Here is a 27285-nt window from a genome sequence, read left to right as displayed (position 1 = left end):
ATGGAAACGCAGGGGCTGCCCGCGGTGGAGGCGGCCCGGGCTCGGCCCGACACCCAACATGGCGGCGGTGCCGCGGCATCGAGCGCCGCGCCCGCCGGCCGCCTGCCCCAGCGGGAGCCAGAGCCGCCGCCGCCCGAGTGGGACCCGGCCGCCGCCGCCGCCTCGGGCCTGTACATGAGCTTCCCGCTGATGCTGCTGGAGGAGAAGCAGGAGCCGGGCCGCAGCGCCGCCCCCGAGCCCCCCCCGGCCCCCGGCCCCGACAGCGACGGCCTCCTGCTCGTCTTCAACCTGGTGCGGGGCGCGGCGGAGCCGGGGGCCGGGCCGGGCGGCGGGGAGAGCGGCCGCACCGAGCCTCCCCGCGGGGACCAGGAGGGGGCTCCCGGGCCGGCCCCGCCGCCGCCGCCGCTGTTGCCCCCGTCGCCGGGTCCGGGCGCGTCTGCTGCGCCGCCCCGGCCGGGAGCGGAGGCGGCGGAGGGCGCGGGCCAGGCAGGCTCGGGTCCCAGCGCCTTCTCCGGCACCATCACCATCAACAACCAGAGCCTGCTGGTGCGGATCGAGAACGGGGTCCTGACCCTGGGGCCGGGCGCCGCCGAGCCGGGGCCGCCTGCTCCCGCCGGGGCCGCGCCGGAGCCGGCCGCCCCCCAAGCCCCATCGCCGCTGCCCAGCCGGGCCGAGCCCCCCAGCTCGGAGGGGGAGGTGGCGGGCGGGGAGGTCCCGGGCCCGGCCTCGGGGGGTTCCCGGGCGCTGCTGGTCTATCGCTGCCCCGAGCCCCGCTGCACCGAGACCTTCTCCCGCAAGCAGCAGGTGCGGCTGCACCGGCAGGCGGCTCACGGGGGTCCCGGGCCGGGCGGCGGCGGGCGGGCGGCGCGGCCCTTCGGCTGCCCAGTGCCCGGCTGCTCCTGGTCCTTCGCCACCGCCTACAAGCTGCGGCGCCATCTGCACTCGCACGACAAGCTGCGGCCCTTCGCCTGCGCCGCGCCCGGCTGCAGCAAGCGCTTCACCACGGTCTACAACCTGCGGGCGCACGGCCGGGCACACGAGCAGGAGGCGGCGCACAAGTGCGAGGCCTGCGGGCAGCGCTTCCCCAGCGCCGCGCGCCTCGGAGCGCACCAGCGGCGGAGCCACCTGGAGCCCGACCGGCCCTACCGCTGCGAGTTCCCCGGTAATCCTCATCTCTGGCTGGCCTCGGCCTCGCCCTTCCTCTCGGACCTTACTGGGGATGGGGGTGCGTTTAGTGCCTACGCACTGGCACAGTCCCACGCCCAGGCCGGTGACCCTCCCGGGGGAAACTGGTCTGGGGACGCCCCAGCCCCATCTATGATCATGGGACTTGTGAGAGCTGCTAGGGAGCCTGCCTGGGAGAAAAGGGGCGAGGAATGAATTAGAGCGTTCGTGGGACCACTGGGGGTCACCTGCCTCTTCGGAACAGGGAGGAGAGCTGGTTTGTGTGGGGAGACTTCATAGAGCAACTGCCTTGCTGGGGGCGGGGGTGTCACAGTTCTGACCCAAGAGGCAGACGTCCCCTTTTAGACCCCTGGAATTGTTCATGAATCAGTCCTGTCACGTGGCTCCCTAATTAAACATCAAGCGGTGCTGATCTTGTTCGGATCCCTTAAGAGGTGTATCCTATGCACTATTCTGGTAACTTCAAATAATATATGAATGTGTCTCATCCATTGGTGATTGAAGGAGTTTCTGTTTCTAGCCCTGTCATGAACAAGTCAATATCCTCACAGCCCATCTTTTCAAACAATCTTTTCAAATAATCTAAATCCTAGATATTTTTGATGATTAAATGTAGGTGAGGTACTTGCTTGAGCACTACCATGCTGCAGTGTTTCTTTGGGGTCAGATGGTATATTTATATGCAAGGGTGGCTAACTTGGAGTCCCTTCTTTAGACTGTTTTATAGGTTTGATACAATGCTTATCTTGCCTATTGATCATCTCTAGCTTGTGCTACCACACTTCTATTTTACCCTGATGTCTGGGACGGACAGTTGGAATCTTTTGATCTCCATCTTCTGTCCCTTATCAGCGAGAGATCCCTCAGAGTTTGCTGATTGAATAACAGCAGAAAGGAAAAAGATACCACTCAGCATATCTCCATTAGACTTACATAGTGCTTTGATCAATGTACGATAGTAGAACAATTTTTTAATCTGTGAGCACTGTCCTCGCTGCTGTCTTCTAATCTGATGTGTATCAGTCTGCCAGCTTAAATTGCACTAGTTCTGCTTTTCTCTGTGCCCAAAACATACCATATCTAGGTGGATATTCAGTTTCAACCCATAGTTGCAAACCCTGAAGTATGGTATAGAGCAGGGGTTCTCAAACTGGAGGTTGTGAGTGACCCCTGAAAGGGTCACAGGCTGTCAGCATCCGCCTGCAAGCCCCACTTTGCCTCCAGCATTTATAATATTGTTAAATGTGTTTTAATTTTAAAACAAGATTTCTTAATTTATAAAAGGGGGGAGTCACACTCACAGACTTACTGTGTGAAAGAGGTCACCAATACAAAAGTTTGAGAACCACTGGCATAGAGTTTAATTTGCCTGTTTTGTGTGTCATACTAAGCTGATGATGTTCCACTCTTTCCTTAGGTTGTGAGAGAACCTTTATCACAGTGAGTGCATTATTTTCTCATAATCGAGCCCACTTCAGAGAGCAAGAACAGTTCTCCTGCTCTTTCCCTGGTTGTAGCAAGCAATATGACAAAGCCTGCCGACTGAAAATCCACATGAGAAGTCACACAGGTATTCAGCAGGGTAGTTGGGATAAATTGGGATAATTGAATATATAAAGCGATATTGGGTCAAATGCAGCCTCAAGCTTTAGCAATTTATAAAAGCAGTCTGTACAAACCTAATGCCAATAAGATTTTGATAAAATGTCAATAGAAACACCCCTTAAATGTTTGTGACCAAGAGTTGAAAGAGTGAGAACCTGAAAATGACTCTGAACAAATGTCCGTGACTTATAAGTGACAGTCAACTTCATCCAGTCAATTTAAAAAGAAACTTTAAATTAAAAGTAGTTCTATACCTTTTCCTCTGTCCTTCTGACATTTTTTGTGGCTTTACAATCACACTTTATTGTCTTTTACCATTTTTTTTTCCTCTCTGTTACCATGTGAAAGGTTATGGAAACAGAAGGCAATTGACTGTAGACCAAGTGCTATCACTTGCGTAGAACAAACTGCAAGAGTAGAGAAATATTTTAGTAATTTAGAGTGTTTACAACAATGGTTGGTAAAACATCTTCAGGGAAAAGTGGATTTTATTGACTTTTTTTAAGTGGACTGCCTGTTAGTTTGGACAGCAAAATATAACTGAGTGAAATGGGGAAAAACACATTCTCACAAACTATTACATAAACAGTGAAAAGCAAACTGGGTTTTAAAAAAATCTGGTTGTCCAAATTAATATAGGGCCATCTCCTACAGTTGGCATCCATGCGGGTGAATAGATCCAGCTACATAGATCCTTCGGGTTCCATGGGAACTCAAGGGTCTGCCCATGCAGATCCACTTCAGGACATGGCTAGTTGATAAGGAAACTTGTTTAATAACTGTAAAATGATATTTTAGTTTCTTTTAACTTTTTAAAATAACTGAGGGTATGTCTCCACGGGGGGGGAAAAAAACATTGCAGTGAGTCTGAGTCCAAGTCAGCTGACTTAGGCTTGTGCCACAGGGCTAAAAATAGCCATGCGGACATTCCCACTCGGCAGCGAAACCTGGGGAGGGTCTCCGAGCCCAGGCTCCAGCCGGAGTGGGAATGTCTGCACTACTATTTTTAGCCCCTACAGTATGAGCCTGAGTCAGCTGGCCCAGGCTCAGAGACTCATTGCTGCAGGGGGAGGGGAGGATTGGGTTGTAGTGTAGATGTCCCTTAAACTTTTTTGAGACTTCACAATATCAGCATGTATTTTCATTACTATATGATTAAATGTTTGTTGTTTTTGTGTTTTGTTTTTTTAGGTGAAAGGCCTTTTATCTGTGATTCTGAAGGTTGTGGCTGGTCTTTCACCAGCATGTCCAAGCTACTAAGACATAAAAGGTAAAAAAATAAAAAAAAATAAAAAAAAAGTTATGCTTAAAAACAAAACCCCACCAAAATCCAACACATGGCTTACTTGTCAGGTCTTTGCATTGGCTAAACGTGTTCTAGTGCAGATAATTGTTTTAAGAGTGAGTTTTAAAATCAGAGTGGTTGTAATTGATGCTAGAAATTAGCATGTAGTGAACTTATGTTTGGGAATAGTAATCTCCCTTTTTTGTAGGAAACATGAAGATGACAGGAGGTTTACATGTCCAGTAGAAGGCTGTGGGAAATCCTTCACAAGAGCAGAACACTTGAAAGGCCATAGTATAACTCACCTAGGCACAAAACCATTTGAATGTCCAGTGGAAGGTACGATTTGTTTGTGGTCCTGTGTGCTGTTACTAGAGCTGTTACTTTGGTAGGTGCAGGGTCCTGCCCAGTCAAGGCTCACTAAAGGACTGGAGCCTTGAGTATTTAAAGTCATATTTTACTTTTTTAAAACCTTTTTATAGCTTATTTTTTAAAGAACATCTAATTGAATAAACCATATTGTCCCAGACATGGAGGAGACAGGGGAAATGGCTAGCAGATCATTGTCACTTGATTTTTCTTATCAGTTAGTGATAAAAGGAAATCAACACCTCCTTTAGATTTAAGACTATGTGATACTGCCTAGACACTGTTTATCTTTTCAGTTGATTAATTGTTTCCTATGGATAAACTGCTTGTGAAAAATTATTTTGATGTGTGTGTGGCTGCAGGAGGGAAGAATCACAAGCAATGATAAAATGAAGATGTCTGCTCAGCGTCCGATTGATGTTCAGATGAATCTAATAGGCTGGTTGGTCATATTTAACAGGGATAGAAATTATGCAGAAGAGTTATAATTGCTTTTTTCTATAACTCTGTAGTAAATTTACCTCTCCAGTACTGGTGGTCGCCTTGGGTTGCCTCTTCCAGCAAAAAGATCTCTGCAGAACTGCAAATGTCCATTAAGGGGTAATTAAGTGGCTAAAGGTATATGGGGAGCTTACAAATAAGACCCATGATTTTAAAATGAATACAATCAAAAGATTTGTGGATCCAGCTGCTGCAGGAAATCATTGAGCCACAGTCTCTAGTGGGATTTTTAAAAGGGTTTAGATAAGTGTGGTATAAATAGACACAAGACCATTTACCTAACTTCCTGGCTGAACAAGGAACGTTGATACTTAGACTTCATGGCATAAAACAAAGTGTGTTTTGTCCTGTGGTTGTCAGGAAGCATTTCCACCTCCTTTATGATTTCACCAAGTGGCCATTATCAAATGCTTCTATTTAAGGTGCCTTCATGGCACTTTTCACTAAATCGTTTGGATTTTTTGCTGCTCTTGGAAGCAGGATGCTGGACTAGATGCATCAGCGGTCTGCTCTGGTATGGCATTTCTTCTGCTCCTTTGACACTCTGCTTCTTTACTTTGTGCTGCTTTCTTCAACTTCATGTATTTATGTATGGCATCTGTGCTCAAGTGCTGCAAGTTAACTAACTAGAACATTTTATTTAGGTAACTTTGAGATGTTTACCAGGGAATTCTAAATACTTCTTTTAAGTTAGAACTAAGAAAGATCCTGTAATATGCTGTGTATCATGTTGCAGGTTGTTGTGCAAAATTCTCTGCACGCAGCAGTTTGTATATTCACTCCAAGAAACATCTTCAAGATGTGGATTCTTCGAAGACCCGTTGCCCAGTGTCCAGTTGTAATAAATTGTTCACTTCCAAGCACAGTATGAAGACTCACATGGTCAAACAGCACAACTTCAGTCCAGGTATAATAGTTTAGCCTCAAAATATGGCTGGGGCAAAGGGAAGCCTAAACACTATGTATATCAGGCAAAAATGGGGGATGAAATCCTGGCCTCATTGAAGTCAACAGCAAGACTCTGACTTCAGTTGGGCCAGGATTTTTTCTTTGTGTATGTATATGATATAAAATCTTCAGTGGGAGCTGTGACTAGGGCTTGACTTGTGGTTTCCAGAAGTCAGTAACATCTTGAATTAAAGCAGATCTTGCTCTTGAAGATTTTTCAATATATTCTTTCTAAAACCTGATAATGAGGACTTAAAACCAAAATACTCTTAAGTCCTAACTTGTCTCATGGACCACATTGAGGGTATTTTGGAGAGTATAAGTGTATGTAGAAATTCCTGTGCTGAAAGGAACTGTGTTGTCCAGCAGTACAAACAAATAATGTTACTGTATAATTGTTGTATGAGATTCTTCGTCACAGTGGAACATTAGTAAACGTTAAAGTAATTTTGTCTTTCAGTGATGTGGCAAACTTAAAAATTCATCCTACTTTTATCTAGACAACTAACTAACTGAAGCAAAATAAGACAGATCTCAGAGTCCCACATTGGTAGCATAGTGAATAGGAAAGAGAATAATTGTTTCAGTGTTCTAAATATATATACACAGATGAGACACTTCTGTACAATATTTTTGGTAAGAATGAGAGGAGGATACGTTACACAGGAAACTAATACTTGATTGAAACTATACTTCTACCCCGATGTAACACAACCTGATATAACACAAATTCGGATATAATGCAGTAAAGCAGCACTCCAGGAGGGTGGGGCTGCGTGCTCTGGCGTATCAAAGCAAGTTTGATATAACACGGTTTCACCTATAATGCGGTAAGATTTTTTGACTCCGGAGGACAGCGTTATATCGGGGTAGAGGTGTATTTTTCTTCTGATTGAGGGAGAGGGATAGCTCAGTGGTTTGAGCATTGTCCTGATAAACCCAGGGTTGTGAGTTCAATCCTTGAGGAGGCCACCTAGGGATCTGGGGTAAAAATCAGTACTTGGTCCTGGTATTGAAGGCAGGGGGCTGGACTTGATGACCTTTCAAGGTCCCTTCCAGTTCTAAGAGATTGGTATATCTTCTATTAATATTATTATTTATTATTACTATAAAGATGAATTTTTGTTTTAATAAGCTTGTTTTCCTCTCTAATTCTGGTTTAGAAAAGTGGTTTTAATTTAGGAAATATTTTTAGCCTATAATTTTAAGGATACTCTATCTTCAGACACTTTGTGTGCAGTGTTTTTTCTTCCCTATTAAATTCTCATGGTGTCTGGTACAAATGTGTTGCTTACAAACCCCACCGTTTCTGAGGTCAGTAATGTTGCTTCATTTATTTGCAGTGTATGTAAACTTAAGAGTTCTGTTGTCATCTTACCTGTTCTGGAAAAAGTATCCATATGTTCTGTTAGTTGTTAGTGTGTGTCTCTGGGGCTTCTGTGTATTCCCACTTTTGAGTGTTGTACCCCTTGAGCTATAGGTAGTGGTACGCAACCTCCTTTTCTTTATCGTTTGTCTGTTGCATTTTCAACAAGTTTAATACATGTATTATATTTCAGATCTCTTAACCCAGCTTGAAGCAACCAGTTCCCTCACGCCTAGTAGTGAACTCACCAGTCCAGGACAAAATGACCTCAGCAACATAGACCTTGTGTCCCTTTTCTCCAATGTGTCTGGTAACAATTCTGGAATTGCAACAGATATGGCTTTAGTAAACTCTGGAATTGTCACCATTGACGTTGCTTCTGTAGGCTCTACGCTTGCTGGAAACCTTTCTGTCAATAGCAATTCCCTCGGTCAAACAGTTGACCCTTTGATATTGGTGGCAAGTAGTGATATTCCACATAGCCTGGACAGTTCTCTCTTGATGGGAACCACTGCTACAGTTTTACAGCAAAGTACTTCAAATCTGGATGATGTACAGACTGTAAATGCAGAAGCCTTGGGTTCGCTAGCATCTTTATCAGTGAAGAATTCCAGTCAAGACCTGCATAGTTTGACATCCAGCAATAATCTAACGATAGACACTACCACTTTGACTCCTTCCAGCAGCCTTGGTGGAAGCAATGGACCTGAGTTACTGACACCAACTAAAGCTGAACAAAATTTGCTTCCTAGCTCGGATGTTGTTGGTCAACAGGAAGGCAGTAAAGTGGTGACACAGTTTGTGTTCTCCAACCCTCCAGGAAGCTATAGTGCTCAGAAAGAAATGGATCTTAGCACAGTGACTTGCAGCTCATTTTTGGTATGCAGTAACTATATTCAGTTGTCCCCAGATGACTGAAGCACCTTAACTTTGAGGATACTCCATTGCGGCTTGCTACTTATGGGCAGACCTTTCATACAGATTTACCCAATTACATGGGTTTTTTCATGAAGGCTGTAGAACTCTATATTGACTAAATATGTTGTTAGACATGGATTCAACATGGTGAAAAATTCTTTAAAAAGCCTGAATTGTGAGGGTGGGGGAGGGAGGATCATGTTCAAAGTTTAAAAAAAAAAAAAAAAAGTTCAAAATTAACCCCCCAAGGGTGAAGTGGGACTAACAAGAAAGCATAAGGAGGGGAATATACGGTATGTCCTGTGTATTAGTTTCAGGGAAGGGTTTGGGGATGGAAAGTAACTGAAATAGTTAGTCTCGGTCTTCGTTCCCATATCTATCTTTAATGCCGCTTCTGGGAAACCATTCCCTTTCCAGTACTGTGTAAAGATAACTGTTTATTTTGAGTATAAAATGTTTCCCTTATCACCATAACCTTATTGAAAATGCTGATAAACATGGTAGTGTATTTAACCTTAGATATATGCAGGGGACCGATCAGAGTTTTGACTGCTACTGTTAGAAAAACTTAACTTATTTTAAATCCCAATCAACCAGTGTTAGATGAATATTATGAGCAATGAGTAATTTGTTAGTCTGGCTACATTAGCTTAATTTGTTGTTTCAAACATGTATAAAACGTATCTCTTGTTTGATTAGGAGAGCGGGGGATCTGCAAGGACAGACTACAGAGCCATTCAGCTAGCCAAGAAAAGAAAACAGAAAGGGAATGGGAGCAGCACAGGTGAGGAGGCATTTGCCTTGCTTAATTAACTAACATGCAATGAAGTCAGAGTATCTCTCTTTCAAATAGATGAACTTATTGTAATCAGCAACAAAATCTGAGGGCTTGTCTACATCAGAAAGTTGCAGCGCTGGTGAGGGAGTTACAGCGCTGCAACTTAGGAGGTGTACACATCTGCAGGGCACCACCAGCGCTGCAACTCCCTGTTTGCAGCGCTGGCCGTACTCCCGTTTTGTCTCGGGTGTAGAGGATCCAGCGCTGGTGATCCAGCGCTGGTAATCAAGTATAGACACTTACCAGCGCTTTTCTTGACCTCCGTGGAATAAGCAGGTATCCCAGCATCACCGAGGAAGCCTCTGGTAATCAAACTGGTCTCCTTCCCCAGCTTGCTCTCGCGTTCCCCGAACCCCCGAGCAAGCAGGTCTCCTTCCCTGCGGTTTGCAGGGTGGTTCGGGGAACGCGAGAGCAAACCGCGGCGAAGCTGGTCTCACCCCCCCTTGAAGCCGCCCAACAGCGCTGCAGTGTGGCCACATCTAACACCACTTGCAGCGCTGGTTGCTGTAAGTGTGGCCACTCTGCAGCGCTGGCCCTATACAGCTGTACTAATACAGCTGTAACAACCAGCGCTGCAAAATTTTAGATGTAGACATGGCCTCAGTGAGGTGTGCTTTTTGTAGATAATTAAGATGGTCTTCTTGCATGGAGTTTAAAATTCATTGAGAGTTTAAAAACCCCACACTTGGGTTTTCCCTTTCTGTTAAAGGGACCCTGGTAGGTTAAAGTTTATATTTTAAACTCCCCCTTCCCTCACCCTCAATATCATTTACTTACTCTAATCAGAGGATTATCCTTAATTTATTAAAACCAAAATAATTTTAAAAATCTAATTTGCTATTTGTGCTTTTTGTCCACTCTTTTCATTTCATTTTGTTCAACATGGACAATGAATGAAAACAGATTAGTCAGTTTCACCTCTAGGTCATGCGCTATCACAGTGCTTTAGTGTTAGATTGCAAGCACTGTAGGGGAATTTATTTGACTCTTTTTTTTTTTTTTTTGATTGAAACCTTTCTATTAACCTTCAATCTCCTGTAGCAGATTTTTGTAAAACACAAACTTGGAGCCCTAGTTTACATAACTATCCCGTTTGTTTTCTTCCTCTTAAACTACAGTGGAACTCATAGCTGTTGATGTGCACTGTTGCTTTGTTAGGTCAAATGTATTCCATAACTTGCTAAACTTGCCCAGAAAAAATAACGAAACAACAAGAGACAGCTATTTGAGTTGCTGCTGCCCTCAGGGGGAGAGGAACATCACACTAAACAATTTTTTTCCTTACATTTCTTGTTGCCTCCTATCTCTGAATATCCAGGTGACAGTTGTTTTTAGTTATGTCTCAAGGTAAGCAAAGGATTACACTTCCAAATTAAACATTATCATGTCTCTTGCTTTATACACTATGCATGTATGCAGTTTCTCTTCTTTTAAAAAATACTGTCTTGTCTAGGAAATAGAGGACTAGCCTTCTTTTTGTCTGTTTTATGAAGTGATCTGTAATTATGGCAGCTTGTCCAAAATGCATGCTTGGTGATATCCTAGCTTGAAAGGAGACTTGAGTGAATTTGCCGCTGTTCTGTAAAACCGAGCTAGAAAATTCCCAGTTCCCTTCTTAAACAAGATTCCTTGTTTCATGTCTAACATGTCACCTACCAGTTACTAAGTGACCGCCATTTACTTTCAGAGACAATTAATCAGTTCCTCTTTTTGTTTCCCTCCCATGCACACATTTCCCCGGTATAGAGTAATAAAAACTTCTATATAGTATTTCAGACAAGTCTTGCATCTTAAAATGCATTAACAGAATTTAAATGGACACTCAAAAGTTGAAAGTCCTAGTTTAAAAATGTTTACCTGTTGACATTTAAAGTAAAAAAACCAAAACACAAACACCTGATAATTGAAAAGATCTGATGTGTATTATCCCCAAATTATGCTTTTTAATTTTCTTTTGGCATCTTATTCAGCACGAACAATGAAGAATGCTACTTTTAATCATAGTATTTTCTTGTTCTCCTGGGTAATGTGATGTCTATATTGAGAAATATGCAGGGAAATATTTAAATTCAAAGAAACCTTTAACTGAAATTTAAACAGAAAAAAATGAAAATATAGGCTACATAAAATTTTACAGTCTCTACCTTTTGAGCCTAACTACTTTAACGGTTATAGTTGGTTAATAATAAAAGGAGACTGCCTAACTAGAGGCAAGGGAGAAAGGATGTTTTCAGGTGTAATTTGACAAGTCCCACGGAGAAACTTACCAAAGTATCAGACGTTCCAACATAATTAATAAAATAACTTTATTTCAGCAGCATCACATTCCGGCCAGAGGAAAGGCAAAGGTGGTAAAGTGAGTCCTACCAGCTTCTCATCTACCAGTCATGGCAATCGATTGTGTGGCAACATTGTTTTGCCAAATGGAGGCCTAACAATAAGGGATCCAGCAACTGGCGCACAGTATGTGCAAATTCAGCTACTTCAAGTAAGAACACATGAATAAAACATACAGTCTGCCCAGTTCTCTAATGAGTTGCCAGTTCACACAGAAGAATCTGACTGTCTTTTCAAATCAGATATAGTCTTCTCCTGTATTAATATTGTGATTGTTGTATGATACCAAGGTACTTGGTGAGTAATATATTGCTGATCTGTTTTTAAGACTATTGCCCAAAAAGAGCATTTTTTTTTTCTCCTCAGAGTGAGTGTCCCTTCACACACCTATTGCCAGTAATAGAACTGTTTTTCCAAGCATCTTAAAAACCATTACAAAAGTAATTGGAGTGCAGAGGGCGGGTTCAAATGGCTTCCTTAGAGAGCCACTTTATGGGGGGACCTTAGCTGATCATGAAAAATGAATGCTGTAGTATAAATTAAAACTCTTCTCTAAATATTTCCCTTATTCGTACATATGTTGGGGGTAGGGGGAGGGTTAGACACAGCTAAGGTGATGAGGAGCCTGAGAGTTAAGAACACAGGCAGCGTGAAGCGGCATGGCAGAAGCATTGCAGGCAGCACTAAAAAGCCACAGGAGTAGCCGTACTGGAGAGGGGCCTTGAGGAAACACTGTTCAGGAGTGAGAACAGCCCCAGGAGTTGGAGCTGGGAAGGAAAGATGCTGATCTGCCCTTCACTGTATCCAGTAATAACACACACAAATTACATTATTCTTGGAGTGCTTGCTCATATCAATGGCGGTGAATATATGACCCTGCTGACCTGGCGCCGCCTCAGTTCCTTCTTATCGCCAGTGATGGTGATTGGAACTGCAGTGGTTTGCTATTGAAAGTGCTTCTTGTTTCTCATAGTAGTTGTCGTTTTGTAGTCTGGTAGCATTAATTGTTGTTAGTTGTAGTAATTGGTGTAGGAGTGGGAGTTCTTCCCCCTCCCGCCCCCCAACTTTCCTGTTCCCCATGAGGCTCAAGGCATGCCTCAATCCCAAGGTTTAAACCCTGTAGATCCTGCCATAAGCCCATGACAATGAGCGACCCCCACAACTCTTGTCTTGTGTGTTTGGGGGAGGCACACGAAACTGATCGGTGCAAGATCTGTAAAGGGTTTCATTCCAGGACGAAAAAGGAGTGAGACTGTCACCTGAAGCAGCTCCTGATGGGAGCAGCTCTTCATCCCCAGCCAGCTTTGGCCTGGTAGGATCCGGCGCTGAGCTCCTCCATGTGGAGTGCACAGGCCTCCATCCACGAAGTGTTGCCAAGGAAGGACTCTGGGCATAGAGACCCTTGGCACTGGCACTCCCTGGCACCGAGGCTGGTGGAGGCAGCACGACACTGCTCCCATTCCGCGGTACCACAGAAGCAGTGCTGCAAGCAGGACGGGTTGATCTCTGGCGCTGAGGACAGCTGCCTTTGAAAGTGCCACTGGTGTGCTTCCTGGGGAGGAGCACCCAGTACCGACAGCCCAGGAGACGGCACTGACAACTTCGGCCCTGCAAGGCAGGACATCAGGTCTGGTGCTTGTGGACTCTCTGGGCCAGGTGGTGGTGGACATCTAGTTGCCATCCACCCCGGACATCTTCAAGGCTGCGAGGGACTTAAGTGCCATGATGGTGCCACAGTCCCCAGGCAGTCAGGAGAAGCCTCTGGTACTGCAGCGTGCAACACGTTCTCAGGGCAAGCCCATGATGTTGATTCAATCAGCTGCATTTCCATGGCATCGCTCTGACTTGCAGCACCAGTCCCCGGCAGGTCCTGCTCCCAGAACCGCTCATGGCACCACTCTTCTCACTGGCACTTCACCTCGCTGCACCGCTCCCCAGATTCCTGGCACCAATCACAGGCACAGCTTCGATCAGCACCGCCCTGGCCTTAGCGTTTCAGGTCTTTGTCTTTGGCGGAGACACAAATCGGATTGTAGGCATCGAGATGTGGGTGCAGGTCCATGGCAAATACAGTGGCCATTCTGGACCCCGTGGGCATACCACCAGGGCACCCTCTCCAAGGGCTCCCACTCAGTGGTGTCAGAGTCAGTTACCTGCAGCATTGATGAGTTGCCCCACCCCTCGGGGTTCTGAGGTGACCTCAGTACAGACCGCTCCACCACCTCTGGAGCCTGTTCCCACCACCAGCATGGACCCTGGGGCAGTTAGTGGGGAAGGAGTGGCTGTGCAGGATGTCCCCAGGGACCTGGAGTGCCATGAGAACCCTGTACCCCCACTGGCGTCATTGTTGTCCTCCCTGGAGGAAGCAGTGGCGGGGACCTCTGCTTTGGGACTGCACCATAGAGACAATCACTGCCCACCAGGACCTGCGTGTAACATGGGCCTGCAGGCTGAGGAGGTGGTGGAGCTGGAGGACCAGAGGGTGGACATCCTGGCCCCAGAAGGTCCATCGAGGGTGGCTCTGCCCCTCATCAAAACTGTACAGGCCAACACAAAGACCCAGTGGCAGACCCCTGCCACCATTCCTCTGCCTGCAAAGGAAGTCGAGAGGAAGTATTTTGTCCCCGCTAAGGGGTATGAATATCTTGACATACACCTGTAGCCCTGCTTGTTCGTGGTGGCTGCAGTAAATGAACATGAAACACGGGCAGTAGGGTCCTACCCCAAAATCCAAGGACTCTAAGCAGCTAGACCTGTTCGGCCAAAAGATCTTCTCGACCAGGGGACTCCAACTCAGAATTGCCAACCAACAGGCAATCCTGAGCAGATACAACTTCAATTCCTGGAACTCCATGGTAAAGTTCAAAGAGCTAGTGCCGCGGAGTCCAGTGAGGAGTTCAGGACTATTGCTGAATAGGTCAACGCAGTGGCATGGACCTCTTTACACCTTTCACTGGACGCTGCATACTTGGCAGCACATACCTTGTCCTCTGGGATTGTCATAAGGCAAACCTCCAGGCCTCGGGGCTCTCACGTGAGGTGCAACATACCCTGCAGGACCTGCCATTTGATGAGGTGGGCCTGTTTTGTGGAGCAAACTGACTCCAGGGTGCATAACCTTAAAGATTCTGGGGCTGTGCTGAAATCTCTGAGGTGCATATCCTGGCCACCCAGAGAAAGCATTTTAAGCGGCAGCCTGTATAGCATCCCTATCCTTGATGTCCTAGGCAGGACTTCTCTAGGAAACATGGCAGGAACAGCAGGCGTAAGCCTTCCCAGCCCCTGTCCAACCAGGGCTAGGCGGGCGCTGCTTCAGGCTCTAAGAAGGCCTTCTGAAGGTACACCCAGGGATGACGTACCAGCTGATGAACTGGATCCTCAGCCCTGTTTCCTGAACTGTCTATCCCACTTCTACCATGCTTGGTCACAAATAACATCAGATTGCTGGGTCCTTCACACAGTAGAAGTGGAATATTCTGCCTGCCCCCACTTCTTTCCCCATCCCTCTTCAGGGACCCTTGTCACAAGCATCTCCTCATGCAGGAGGTCCGTATGCTCCTCGCTGCAGGGACAGTGGAGGAGGTTCCTCAGAAGCTTTGGGGCAGGGGATTCTACTCTTACTATTTCTTAATCCCCAAAGCAAAGGGGGGGCCTCAGACCCATCCTCAACCTGTGAGGCCTCAGTTGCTTCATTAAAAAATCTGAAGTTTCACTTGATGTCCCTGAACACAATTATCCCTTTTCTGGATCTGGGAGACTGGTATGCCGCCCTTGACCTCAAGGATGTGTACTTCCACATATTGATACAACTTTCCCACAGACGCTTCCTAAGTTACCAATTTACAGCCCTCCCATTCAACCTGTCCGCAGCCCCCAAGTGTTTATCAACTGCATGTCATGGCAGCCCTCCTCCATTGGAGGCAGGTACAGGTGTATCCTTACCTGAACAACTGGGGGATGCTTCAGGGACCAGGTGGACGCAAAGGTCCGTTTTGTGAGACCCACCTTCGACAGGCTGGGTCTTTTCCTCAATGAGAGCAAGTTGACCCTGGTACCAACTCAAAGGACAGAGTTTATCGGGGCAATGTTGGACTTGAGCCGGGCCAGGACATTCCTGCCAGAGGCTTGCTTCCAAGCAATGACAGACATCATACAGGTCCTCAGACAGTATCCCACCACCGCAGCAAGGGGCTGCCTGAGGTTACTTGATCACATGTGTCTGGGACATATGTGGTACACACACCAAAATGCAACTCAGACCTCTCTATGCTTGGCTCGCGTCAGCCTATCGCCTGGCACATGATAGTCTGGACTTCGGTCACCCTCCTGGTGTAGGTCCTCAAGTCCCTCTGTTGGTGGCTCAACCTGCAGACAGTGTGCAAGGGAGTCCCCTTCCACAAAGCCCAGCCCTCTCTGTCCCTGGTAACGGAAGCGTCGGTGCTGGGTTGGGGCGCACACCTAGGAAACCTTCAGATGCAGAGCCTATAGTCCCAAGACGAACATTCACTCCACATCAACATCAAAGAGCTGAAAGCGGTCTGACGAGCATGCCAAACCTTCCAAGCTCATCTGCAGGGACAGTGTGTGGGAGTCATGACAGACAACACAATTGCGATGTTTTACATAAACATGCAGAGTGGAGCCCATTCCTCTCCACTGTGTCGGGAAGGCCTCCAGTTGCGGTAGTTCTGCATAGCCCACTCTGTTCACCTGGAAGCGTCTTACCTCCCAGGTTCCCAGAACGAGTTGGTGGAGTACCTCAGCAGATCCTTCCGCAACCACGAGTGGCCTATCCATCCAGACCGACAGGATGCACAGTATTTTCCAGAGGTGGGGAGCTCCCCAAATCGACCTCTTTGCCATGTGAAGCAACAGAAAATGGCCACGATTCTGCTTTTTCCAGAACCACAACCTGGGTTCTCTCTGAAGCATTTCTCCTCCCCTGGATGGATCATCTGCTGTACGTGTTTCCCTCGTTCTCACTCATGCACAAGGTCCTGCTCAGTATCTGCAGAGACAAGGCAGAGGTCATACTGGTGGCGCTGGTGTGGCCTCGTCAATACTGGTACACCATGCTGCTGGAGCTGTCGGTGGATGCCCTGATCACATTACCCCTTGTCCTAGACCTGATTACCTAGGATCATGGTCGCCTTCACCACCTCGATCTTCAGTCCCTTCACTTCATGGTTAAACCCCATGGACCTCATGTGCTCTGAGCAGGTTAGAGAGGTCTTGCTTGGTAGCAGGAAGCCATCCACCAAGGCCACCTACCTGGCCAAGTGGAAAAGGTTCGCAACCTCGTGCGCTCAGAGCCGGACACCCCACGCTGCAGGTGCCCATACCGCTTATCCTCAAATACCTACTGCACTTGAAACAGCAGAGTCTGGCAGCATTATCCATCATGGGGCACCTGGCAGCTATTTCCGCATTCCATCTGGGAGCGGCTGGGCGCTCCATCTTCGCCAACCCCATGGTTGGCTGTTTCCTCAAGGACCTGGCGCAACTGTACCCACAGGTTAGACAGGAGATCCTGGCATGGGACCTCAACCAGGTCCTTTACAAGCTGATGGGTCCCCCGTTTGAACTGCTGGCGACTCGTTCACTCCTAGACCTGTCGTGGAAGGTGGCCTTCCTAGTCGCCATTACTTTGGTGAGGAGTGTTTCAGAGCTAAAGGCCCTCACCTCCGACCCTCCCTAGTTTTTTTTCTTTTTTTTTTTCCTTCAAGGACAAGGTGCAGCTTAGGCCTCACCCAGTCTTTCGTCCAAAGGCTGTGTCCTAATTCCATTCCAACTAGGACATTTTTCTAACTGCCTTAAGCCTCATACAAGTAGCCAGGAACAGAGGCTTCACACACTGCACGTTCAGCTGGCACTAGCCAGGCACTAGCCTTTTACATCAAGCGCACGAAGCAGTTTCGTAACTCTCACCAGCTGTTTGTGGCAGATTGGATGAAAAGGCTCCTGGTCTCATCTCGGAGGATTTCGTCGTGGATCACATCCTGCATCTGGATGTGCTACAAGCTAGCTGAAGTCCCTGCTCCAGCACTAGCGGCGCATTCCATAAGGGCGCAGGCCTCCTCGGTGGTATTCCTGGCCTGGGTCCCTGTACAAGAAATCTGCCAAGCAGCGATGTGGTCCCCGTTGCACACCTCCATTTCTCATTACACCATCACCCAGTACGCCAGAGACGATGCAGCATTTGGCAGGGCTGTGCATCAGTCAGCGATTCCATAACTCTGACCTCACTGCCTAGGTAAGGGTTGTGAGTCACCTAATTTGGAATCGATATGAGCAAGCACTTGAAGGAAAAAAATGGTTACTGACCTCATAACCATTGTTCTTTGAAATGTGTTGCTCATATCCATTTCAAACCCACCCGCCTTCCCTTCTGTCAGAGTAGCAGGGAAGAAGGAAGTGAGGAGGTGCTGGGTTGGCATGATCATATATTCACTGCCATGGAGGCACCACTCCAGAAGGCTCCACGGCCAACCCAATGGGTGCTTCTAGGAGAAAAACTTTCCGAAGACTGTGCCCACGGTGCGCACACACCTAGAATGGAATGGACGCGAGCAACCCATCTCGAAGAACAACAGTTACGAGAAGGTAAGTAACCATTTTTTAGAAGAATATTAAGGTTGCCTGTGAGAAAACTCTTATTCTGTCTTCAGAACAGGATTTGATTTGATGTGCTGTAAGTGAGGCATGGGCCATGCACTGTACCATGAGGAGAAAACAATATTGAATAGCTGCTCGCTGAGTGAGCACTGGCCTCTCTATGCACTGAATGAGGCTGGAGTTCTGGAGGGGGAGGGGAAATAGTATGTTCTCATGGCACGAGGGGGCGGAAGGTGTTTCAGAATAAGATTGTAATTTTTGAATGCCTGACTTTGCAGCCTTAATGTTCTTCTAATGTAACTTTTATGTGTGACTTCCCTAAGCTTTTTTTAAAAAGCAGATTGAAAAACCAGATTCCATCATGTGTCGTCCTAGTGACTCTGGTCATCAGCAGCATTGTTGGTGCCTTTAGATCCATGCCACAGACCTCTACCACTTGAAATAACAAACTGATAGCAGTTGTAGGTTGTAATCATCTGCATGGATCAGCACTGGGTGGGATGAGACACCTTGCCTGAGGGAATCATATATTTGCTAGCAGTAGACTAATGGTGAGACTTGCAAGTCTTGGATTCCATTCCAGGCTCTGGAGGGGAGTGTTCTCTAGTGGGCACAGAGCCTTCTGGTAGGTTCTCCCAAGCCTGAGCCCTTCTGCCCCTTCCCCTCTAAACTGTTTCTGTCCCAGTCCCATTCTTCTCCCCCATTCAGTCCCAGTTCCTCTTTCCCAGCTTCTTGTCTGATATCTTTCTCTCTTCAACCCTCCCCCCCCCATTCTATGGCCTCTAGTCACAATGGCTATTAGCCAAGATGGGCAGGGATGCTGTGCCTAGCCTCTGTTTGCCAGAAGCTGGGAATAGGTGACGGGATGGATGAATCGTTCCCTCTGGGGCTCCTGGGATTGGCCACTGCCGGAAGACAGGATGTGGAGCTAGAAAGACGTTTGGTCTGACCCAGAATGATCGTTCTTACCTTAATGTTCCTTGTCCCAGTCTCTGCCCAGCCAGTTTCAATTCTCCCCGGTACTGGGGTTCCTGGTCAGATCCAGTTCTCCCCTCCCACCCACTGCTCCCAGTCATCCTCTTCACTCCCCTCCCCCCACTTCTTTCCTTGGCTCCCTGGCTGTCAATCCCAGTTTCTATGCTAGCTCCCTTTGACTGACACACACACACACACACTCTTCTCCCCCCACTCCTCCCCCCACCTCCTTTCAGGGCAGGATCTTGTCTCATCTGCATAGGACTTAGGTGGTTTTCTCCTCCGTGCTGCTAGAGAGGGCATTGAAAGCAGAGAAGAGACATGAATTCAGCCTAGAGCAGCTGGAACTACAGTTGCAGGGAAGACCCTGTTCAGCAGCTTGCAGGGCTGGAGGATTCTTACAGAGGATGGAGTACTCGCAGAATAAAATGTGAATCTCTAGCAAGTCTCTACTGAGCATATGTGAATTGAGAGTCTTAAAAAGATCAAATTTGGACAGATTTTTATAGGAACAGCAAAAGTCACATGACGAATGCACAAGGCCCCTCCTTTGCCTAAGTTCAGCTACCTTCTCCTAAGCTCAGGGCCACTGGAGCTCTTCAAAGCAAAGGTTGCCAACATTTTTTAACATGGGCAAAGCAAAGTATTTTCCCCTGGTCTCATTTTTGGAAACAGCCAACCCCTTCTGGCTGAATTCCCTTCCTCCCCCCTCCTCCCGCCTCCCCCCCCCCCAAAAAAAAATCAGTATGGAAAATTCAGCCCAGATGGTTAAAGTCTGGCAGTTACAAGCAATTGAAAAGATAGGGTCTTCTAAGAGGCAGTGTCAGATGAGCTTCCACCTCACATGCTAATATCTCACCGGGGAGCAGTAAGCTGTTGGCCAGACCTGGAGGTGTTTGGTTTCCAGGAGGCAGAGTGAGGATGTTCAGCTCACCTACTCTTAGTATGGGGTGAGCCACATGCAGAGCTCTTCTTCTTTTCCCCCTTCACATGGGGTGCCCCAGGACCACCACTTTGGCAGCATAATGGCCTTGGAGTGAACACATAGTTTGAGTAGTAAAGTTCTTGAGAAAACATCTTGCAATCTGCAGTTGTCACATGTGACTGAGTACTAGGGGGATTGGTTCAACTTCCATGAAACCACTGGAAACATTTCTTAGGCCTCATCAGCCTTCAGAGCTGGGGTGCCTTAGATACTACTCTTGTAAGGTCTTAGCCAATAAGGCACTCTTCGCCTTTCCTGGTTTGTTTTGTTTTTGTTTTGTTTTATTTTATTTTATTTATTGTAGTAGTGAGCGTGAAGCTTGCTATGTGAAAGTAGGAGACACTTGGAAATCGTATGTTTACATTGTTTTTCCCTTCACAGGATGATCCCCCAGGAGAGGGAGACTTGCCCTTTCAGCTCAGCTCTCAATCTTCCTCATCACATTCTCAACTTACAGTGGACTTACCTGTTCATATCCTTCAGGTACAGCACCTTAGAATTCTGATTTCAGTTGACAAGTTACATGCGATGAAAACAATTTTGCACCAACACTTTCGCTATCCTGCACTACAGAAGTACTCTACTTTCAGACCAAAGTTTAATTTCACAGGCTGTAGTTCTGTGACCACAAGAGGTTTGCCGTGGGCATTGCAGAGATGCTGTAGGAGGTTGTTCTCCCCACCACACCTCCAACCCCCATTTTTTGTTTTGCTCCATGTTGGAGATGCTATTTACTTTTGCCCCAAAGGGTAACATCAAGAAAGATGTTCCATGACTGTTATGATAAGTGGCCGGGAAGACCTGGAGCCAGATTTTTCAAACGTGCTCTGCACTTACAGTTGTGGGGCTGGATTTTCAAAAAACTCTGCTCTGATTTAGGCACCCTAAATATGTGACCAGATTTTCAAGAGTACTCTGCACCAATCTGCTTCCATTAATAATAGGAGGGCTGTTGCTTGCCAAGTGCTCCTGAAAACATGACGACTTATATAGGTGCCTGAGTGGAAGCTCTGCTGGATGCTGAGCGTTTTCTGAAAATCAGGTGCTCAGTTTTTAAAATGTGAACTGTCAAACAATTACAGATTGAGGCCAAGTGGTAGTTCCCAAAAGGAAAGTGAAGACATTCATAGATCCTACTCTTCCATAGTGATTGGGATTCAAATAACTCCAGCAGCAACATGGAGTGATATTTTTAAACAGAGACAATCTAATGGCAACTACCAGAAACATAACCCCTCTAGCAACTTGGGCTACTACCAGAGAAGTACCTTTAGTGACAGCTGGGACATGGAAAATACGCCTGCACTAGTAAAAGGGTGCAAGAAAACCACTGAAGGGAAGGAGACACTCTGCTACCCTGTGCATTGAAAATCATCTTTGGACAGTAGTGTGGATCTAAATTCATTCACTTTTGGAATGTCTCTTACCACTGTACTGCAGTGCAGCTCCACCAAATGCCACTTGCATCCCAAAAGCATCATGTGCAAAGACAGCTGAAAACTGTCTTGCTACCTATTCAGGATACTCCTAATATCTACTATTCTGACAAGCTGTTTGTCCGTGAACATGAACAGCTCCATAACTGAGAACCAAGTGCTAACATCAGAGTGGAGAGAAATAGATCACTTTTTTTTTATGATTGTTATGGAGCTTTCCATTTGCCAAGTTAATTGCAACACAGTATTTGAGCCAATTAATACCCTTTCCAGTAGAAACAAAAGTGGTTTATATACCTTCTTCCCAGAAATATCCCTGTCTTGAACAATCCTGTAATAAAATGGTGGGTACAGAAAGGGAGTTGGATTATTTCAAATTCTGAAGGGTTTAATCTGAAGGGAAACAATATTTTTTAAATTTGTCAATTATTTTGTTTCTTTTGTGAACAATAGTCAGGATCCATCCCTACCCCATCAGCATTTTAATGAAATGTTGTTGGCAGTCCAGCTAAATCAGTTTGCAAACCCGGAGTGGGGCAACTTTAAATTTACTGTGAAGTGTTCAGTGCATTTGGTTTCTTGGCATAATCTTAAAACATAAGAACGACCATACTGGGTCAGACCAAAGGTCCATCCAGCCCAGTATCCTGTCTACCGACAGTGGCCAGTGCCAGGTGCCCCAGAGGGAGTGAACCTAACAGGTAATCTCTCCATGACTGTATCTAGTTCTCTTTTAAACCCTGTTTATAGTCCTAGCCTTCACAACCTCCTCAGGCAAGAGTTCCACAGATTGACTGTGCTCTGCGTGAAGAACTTCCTTTTATTTGTTTTAAACGTACTGCCTATTAATTTCATTTGGTGGCCTCTAGCTCTTATATTATGAGAACAAGTAAATTAACTTTTCCTTATTCACTTTCTCCACACCACTCATGATTTTATATACCTCTACCATATCCTCCCTTAGTCTCCTCTTTTCCAAGCTGAAAAGTCCTAGCCTCTTTAATCTCTCCTCCTATAGGACCTGTTCCAAACCCCTAATTATTTTAGTTGCCCTTCTCTCAACCTCTTCTAATGCCAGTATATCTCTTTTGAGATGAGGAGATCACATCTGTATACAGGATTCAAGATGTGGGTGTACCATGGATTTATACAAGGGCAATAAGATATTCTCCATCTTATTCTCTATTCCTTCTTGAATGATTCCTAACATCCTGTTTGCTTTTTTGATTGCCATTGCACACTGCGTGGACGTCTTCAGAGAACTATTCACGATGACTCTAAGATTTCTTTCCTGATTAGTTGTAGCTAAATTAGCCCCCATCATATTGTATGTATAGTTGGGGTTATTTTTTCCAGTGTGCATTATTTTACATTTATCTACATTAAATTTCATTTGCCATTTAGTTTTGTGAGATTTTTGAAGTTTTTTCACAGTCTGCTTTGGTCTTAACGATCTTGAGCTGTTTAGTATCATCTGCAAACTTTGCCACCTCACTGTTTACCTCTTGCTCCAGATCATTTATGAGTAAGTTGAATAGATTGGTCCTAGGACTGACCCTTGGAGAAAACCACTAGTTACCCCTCTCCATTCTGAAAATTTACCATTTATTCCTACCCTTTATTCCGTGTCTTTTAACCAGTTCTCAGTCCATGAAAGGATCTTCCCTCTTATCCCATGACAACTTAATTTAAGTAAGAGCCTTTAGTGAGGAACCTTGTCAGAGGCTTTCTGGAAATCTAAGTACACTATGTGGACAACGGGGATCCTGTGGACATGTTTGTTTGACCCCTTCAAAGAACTCCAATAGATTAGTAAGACATGATTTCCCTTTACAGAAACCATGTTGACTTTTGCTCAACAAGTTATGTTCTTCTATATATCTGACAATTTAATTCTTTACTATTGTTGCAACTAATTTTCCCAGTACTGACGTTAGACTTACCAGTCTATAATTGCCAGGATCACCTCTAGAGCCCTTTTTAAATATTGGTGTTACATTAGCTATCTTCCAGTCATTGAGTACAGAAGCCGATTTTAAAGGACAGGTTACAAACCATAGTTAATACACTTCTACCCCGATATAATGTGACCTGATACAACACGAATTGGGATATAATGCAGTAAAGCAGTGCTTTGGGGTGGAGGGGCTGTGTGCTCTGGTGGATCAAAGCAAGTTCGATATAATGTGGTTTCACCTATAATTCGGTAAGATTTTTTGGCTCCCGAGGACAGCATTATATCGGGGTAGAGTTGTAGTTCCACAATTTCACATTTGAGTTCTTTCAGAACTCTTGGGTGAATGCCATCTAGTCCTGGTGACTTGTTAAGTTTATCAATTAATTCCAAAACCTCCTCTAGAGATACTGCAATCTATGACAATTCCTCAGATTTGTCACCTACAAAGGATGGCTCAGGTTTGGGAATCCCCCTAACATCCTCTGTTGTGAAGACTAAAGGAAAGAATTCATTTAGTTTCTCCGCAATTACTTTATCGTCTTTAAGTGCTCCTTTTGTATCATGATCGTCCAAGGGCCCCACTGGTTCTTTAGCAGGCTTCCTGCTTCTGATGTATTTAAAAAAATTTTATTACCTTTTGAGTTTTTGGCTAGCTGTTCTTCAAACTCCTTTTTGGTTTTTCTTATTAAGTGTAAAAATGTAATTTGGCAGTGTTTATGCTCCTTTCTATTTACCTCACTAGGATTTGACTTCCACTTTTTAAAAGATGCCTTTTTATCTCTCACTGCTTCTTTCACATGGTTGTTAAGCTAGTGTCTCTGTCTTAGTTGTTTTACTGTGTTTTTTAATTTGGGTATACATTTAAGTTGGGCCTCTATTATGGTGTCTTTGAAAAGGTCCATGCAGCTTGCAGGGATTTCACTCTAGTCACTGTATCTTCTAATTTCTGTTTAACTAACCTCCTCATTTTTGCCTAGTTCCCTTTTCTGAAATTAAATGCCACAGTGTTGGGCTATTGAGGTGTTCTTCCCACTACAGGAATGTTAAATGTTATTATATTATGGTCACTATTTCCAAGTGGTCCTGTTATAGTTAGTTACCCCTTGGACCAGATCCTGGGCTCCACTCAGGACTTTTTTACTTCATTTGATTCTACATTTTCTTTCACATCTAGTGCCAATTCTTTCCCCCTCTCCCTCGCTCCCGCCCCCGCCCTGTGACCTGTTCTGTCCTTCTGATATATTTTGTACCCCGGAATGATTGATTGTGTCCCATTGATTGTCCCCACACCACCACTTCTGTGATGCCTATTATATCAATATCCTCCTTTATCACAAGGCACTCTAGTTCACCCATCTTATGATTTAAACTTCTAGCATTTGTGTACAAGCACTTTAAAAACTTATCACTGTTTGCACCTGCTGCCCGCCCACAGGGCAGGTAATCATACATGCTGCACTCAGCATAATAAACTGGATAGCCCCCACTCTGCTGCTGGGCTTCTGCCTGCATTCTCTCTTTCAGCTATCTAGGTTAATGATAGGGTTTTTGTTTAAATCAAGAAAATTTGATTATAGTTTAGGTTAAAGGTTTTAAAGAATAGCAAATGTACCTCGCCCCCTTCCCACTCCCTTTCCAAACTCCCTCTCGAAACTCCGTTAGCGGCCCCTGTTTGCAAAGCTTGAATTAAGTTTGAAGGTAAATATTACAAAAAGGGATTGTGTGTTACAAGCAATGAAAACATAATGGGGTGAAAGCTTTGTCTGAATTCCAAACTCTTTTTTTGTTTACTTTGTTTTGACAGGAACCACACAACTCCACAGAAGATGATGCAGGTTCTGATAACTCTCAGTTCACCGGAAGCACAATAAACTTACAGGACCTGGAATGATTGTTAGGAGTATTAATTTGAAAACAGAATGGTGCAGTCCTAGCTTGACAAAGCAAATGTAGCTGTGTTCCAGTTTCTCAAGGAAAATATGAAAAGTAGGAGTACATGATTATGATCACAAACTTAGTGTCAGTTACATGAAAACAGATTAATTAAAAAAATCAGCAAATCCTACTTAAAATATCTGTGTAAGATATTCTTTCTGTCTTGTGGTCAAAGATGCTGGGGGCAGATTTGCTGAAATCCCATTGTAGAAAAGTGCCATAGCTATTAAATGTCTAACCAGGTACTAATTTTCCTGTTATCACAAGAAAACAAATATTTCACTGCTAATGAACAAATACAAACTTAAAATTTTTCATGTGACTTTTAAACTTTTCCTCCTTGACATGGATAATATGGAATGAGAAAAAACCACCTGAAACATTTTTTCCCAAACTTATTTCAGCCATCGTATATATTGACAGCAAATTGCGATAAAATATTTTACAAGGCATGGTAGGAAAGTAGGATAGTGCCAGAAAGCAGAGAGAAGAAATTAATTAAAAGTCCCTTGGATAGCAAAATATAGATCAAATATGAACTGTGAATGAGTTTTGATGCCTATGTTGAGCTTCCCTCTCTCATTCATCCTGGATAATATTTAGCTGAATTCTTCCAGCAAGACTTGAAAAAAGAAATCTTTGTTAGAGAACTATGTTCTCCATAAGCAATTAGCTAATGTTCCAACAGCATTTGACAAGTTAGGTCTGTCTTAACAGTCCCTATTTTGGTGGAACGTTTGACAGCCACTTAATTCAAAGCACCTTCATTATGTCTTTATAATACAAAAAGTGTTGCCAAGTTACTCATAACTAGCCACTGTCTTTTAGAATTATATATTCTGTTACCACTGGATCCTCATTAAAATCTAGAATATCTAGTGAGCATAGTGTCCAGTTGTCAAGAGTTTTTTAGAGGGAGAGGAAAAGTATTGTTAACTAGGAAGAATTGCCTCATTTGAAAAATTGTGGTTTCTAGAAGAATAGCTGTATGTACTGTACTTAACTGAACTGAATAAGCATAGGGTTGTGTAAATTCTCAATGGAAAAAAACACCTTTTGGTTATTAAATTTTAAGGTAGTAATTTAAATGTTTATGGTGATGTATTGAATGCCTATAAAATTATGTATAGGACTTTGATAAAAGGGTGTGTGGTTTTTTTTATTCTCAATGAGTTGTATGTATGCACGTATGTGTATATATTTTTTACCAAATAAGATGTCATGCAGGAGAACATTGCGATCTTCCTAATATTGCACATATTTATTTATTTAGTTATACTGTTGTTGAATTCACCTGAGGTTGTTCAGAAATGCTTTTACTTCCTGTGCCTTTTGAACGATGTATATGTCCAGATTAATACTTTTTGGTTTCGGAGACTTGAAAGCAGTATACAGGCTATTTTCACTTCAAACTCTGATTTGCAGGCAGTATTTTATCCTCTGGTTGAACTAATGTTGTTTGTTTTTCTGTCTGTGGTGGCTAAACAATTTGAGCATTGGATATTCCTATGCTTACGCCTGAGGGATCTCTAGCCTGCCTCCGATGAGGTGTACAAGCCAGAGTGAGTCATTGAGGAGATTTCACACACTTGTTGTGGGGACTGCTGTTTTGTTTGATCATGGAGTCTAGTGTGGAAAGGTTAAAGGGGCTTATGAGTTATCTGCAGGAGCACAGCACTGTTGAACAGACTACTGGGTCTTGCTTTAGAGCAGTCGCTAATGCTGTCCCTGGAAGCTGTGTCACCCTGAATGCCAAACTCCTCTTGATCCTCATGGAACCATACCAGTTGTTCTTAAATTAAGAAAATGGTGAAGAAACCCAACTTATTTTTATGGGACTTAAAACTGCATTTGTTTCTACTTCTGAAAACGTACCTCACTTGGCTTTGTATATGAATGTAAATTGCTAACTGTTTGGGGCCGAGACTCAGGTTAATCGGCTTGAAGTCCATTGCTGGCAATGGACATCCGAAGAACTGCTGGTGCAAAAGGATTAATAAAGCTTTTTTTATGGTCACTTCGGCATTGGG

The 27285-nt window shown here is 45.0% G+C and overlaps 1 protein-coding gene across 1 annotated transcript; it reads left to right on the top strand.

Moving 5' to 3' along the window:
* On the top strand, nt 1-27272 carry ZXDC (ZXD family zinc finger C). Its single transcript, XM_030570493.1, has 10 exons — nt 1-1162; nt 2603-2755; nt 3982-4060; nt 4284-4414; nt 5682-5852; nt 7453-8138; nt 8877-8961; nt 11331-11503; nt 20309-20410; nt 25125-27272. The coding sequence occupies exons 1-10, from the start codon at nt 1-3 to the stop codon at nt 25209-25211; spliced, it is 2829 nt and encodes a 942-aa protein (XP_030426353.1). The 3' UTR covers nt 25212-27272.
* Nucleotides 27273-27285: the final 13 nt, after the last annotated feature.

The sequence above is a fragment of the Gopherus evgoodei genome, chromosome 7 (assembly GCF_007399415.2).
Source record: "Gopherus evgoodei ecotype Sinaloan lineage chromosome 7, rGopEvg1_v1.p, whole genome shotgun sequence".
Classification (NCBI taxonomy): Eukaryota; Metazoa; Chordata; order Testudines; family Testudinidae; genus Gopherus; species Gopherus evgoodei.
The sequence above is the reverse complement of the archived record's forward strand: the minus strand, read 5'-3'. Positions and strand labels throughout refer to the sequence as shown.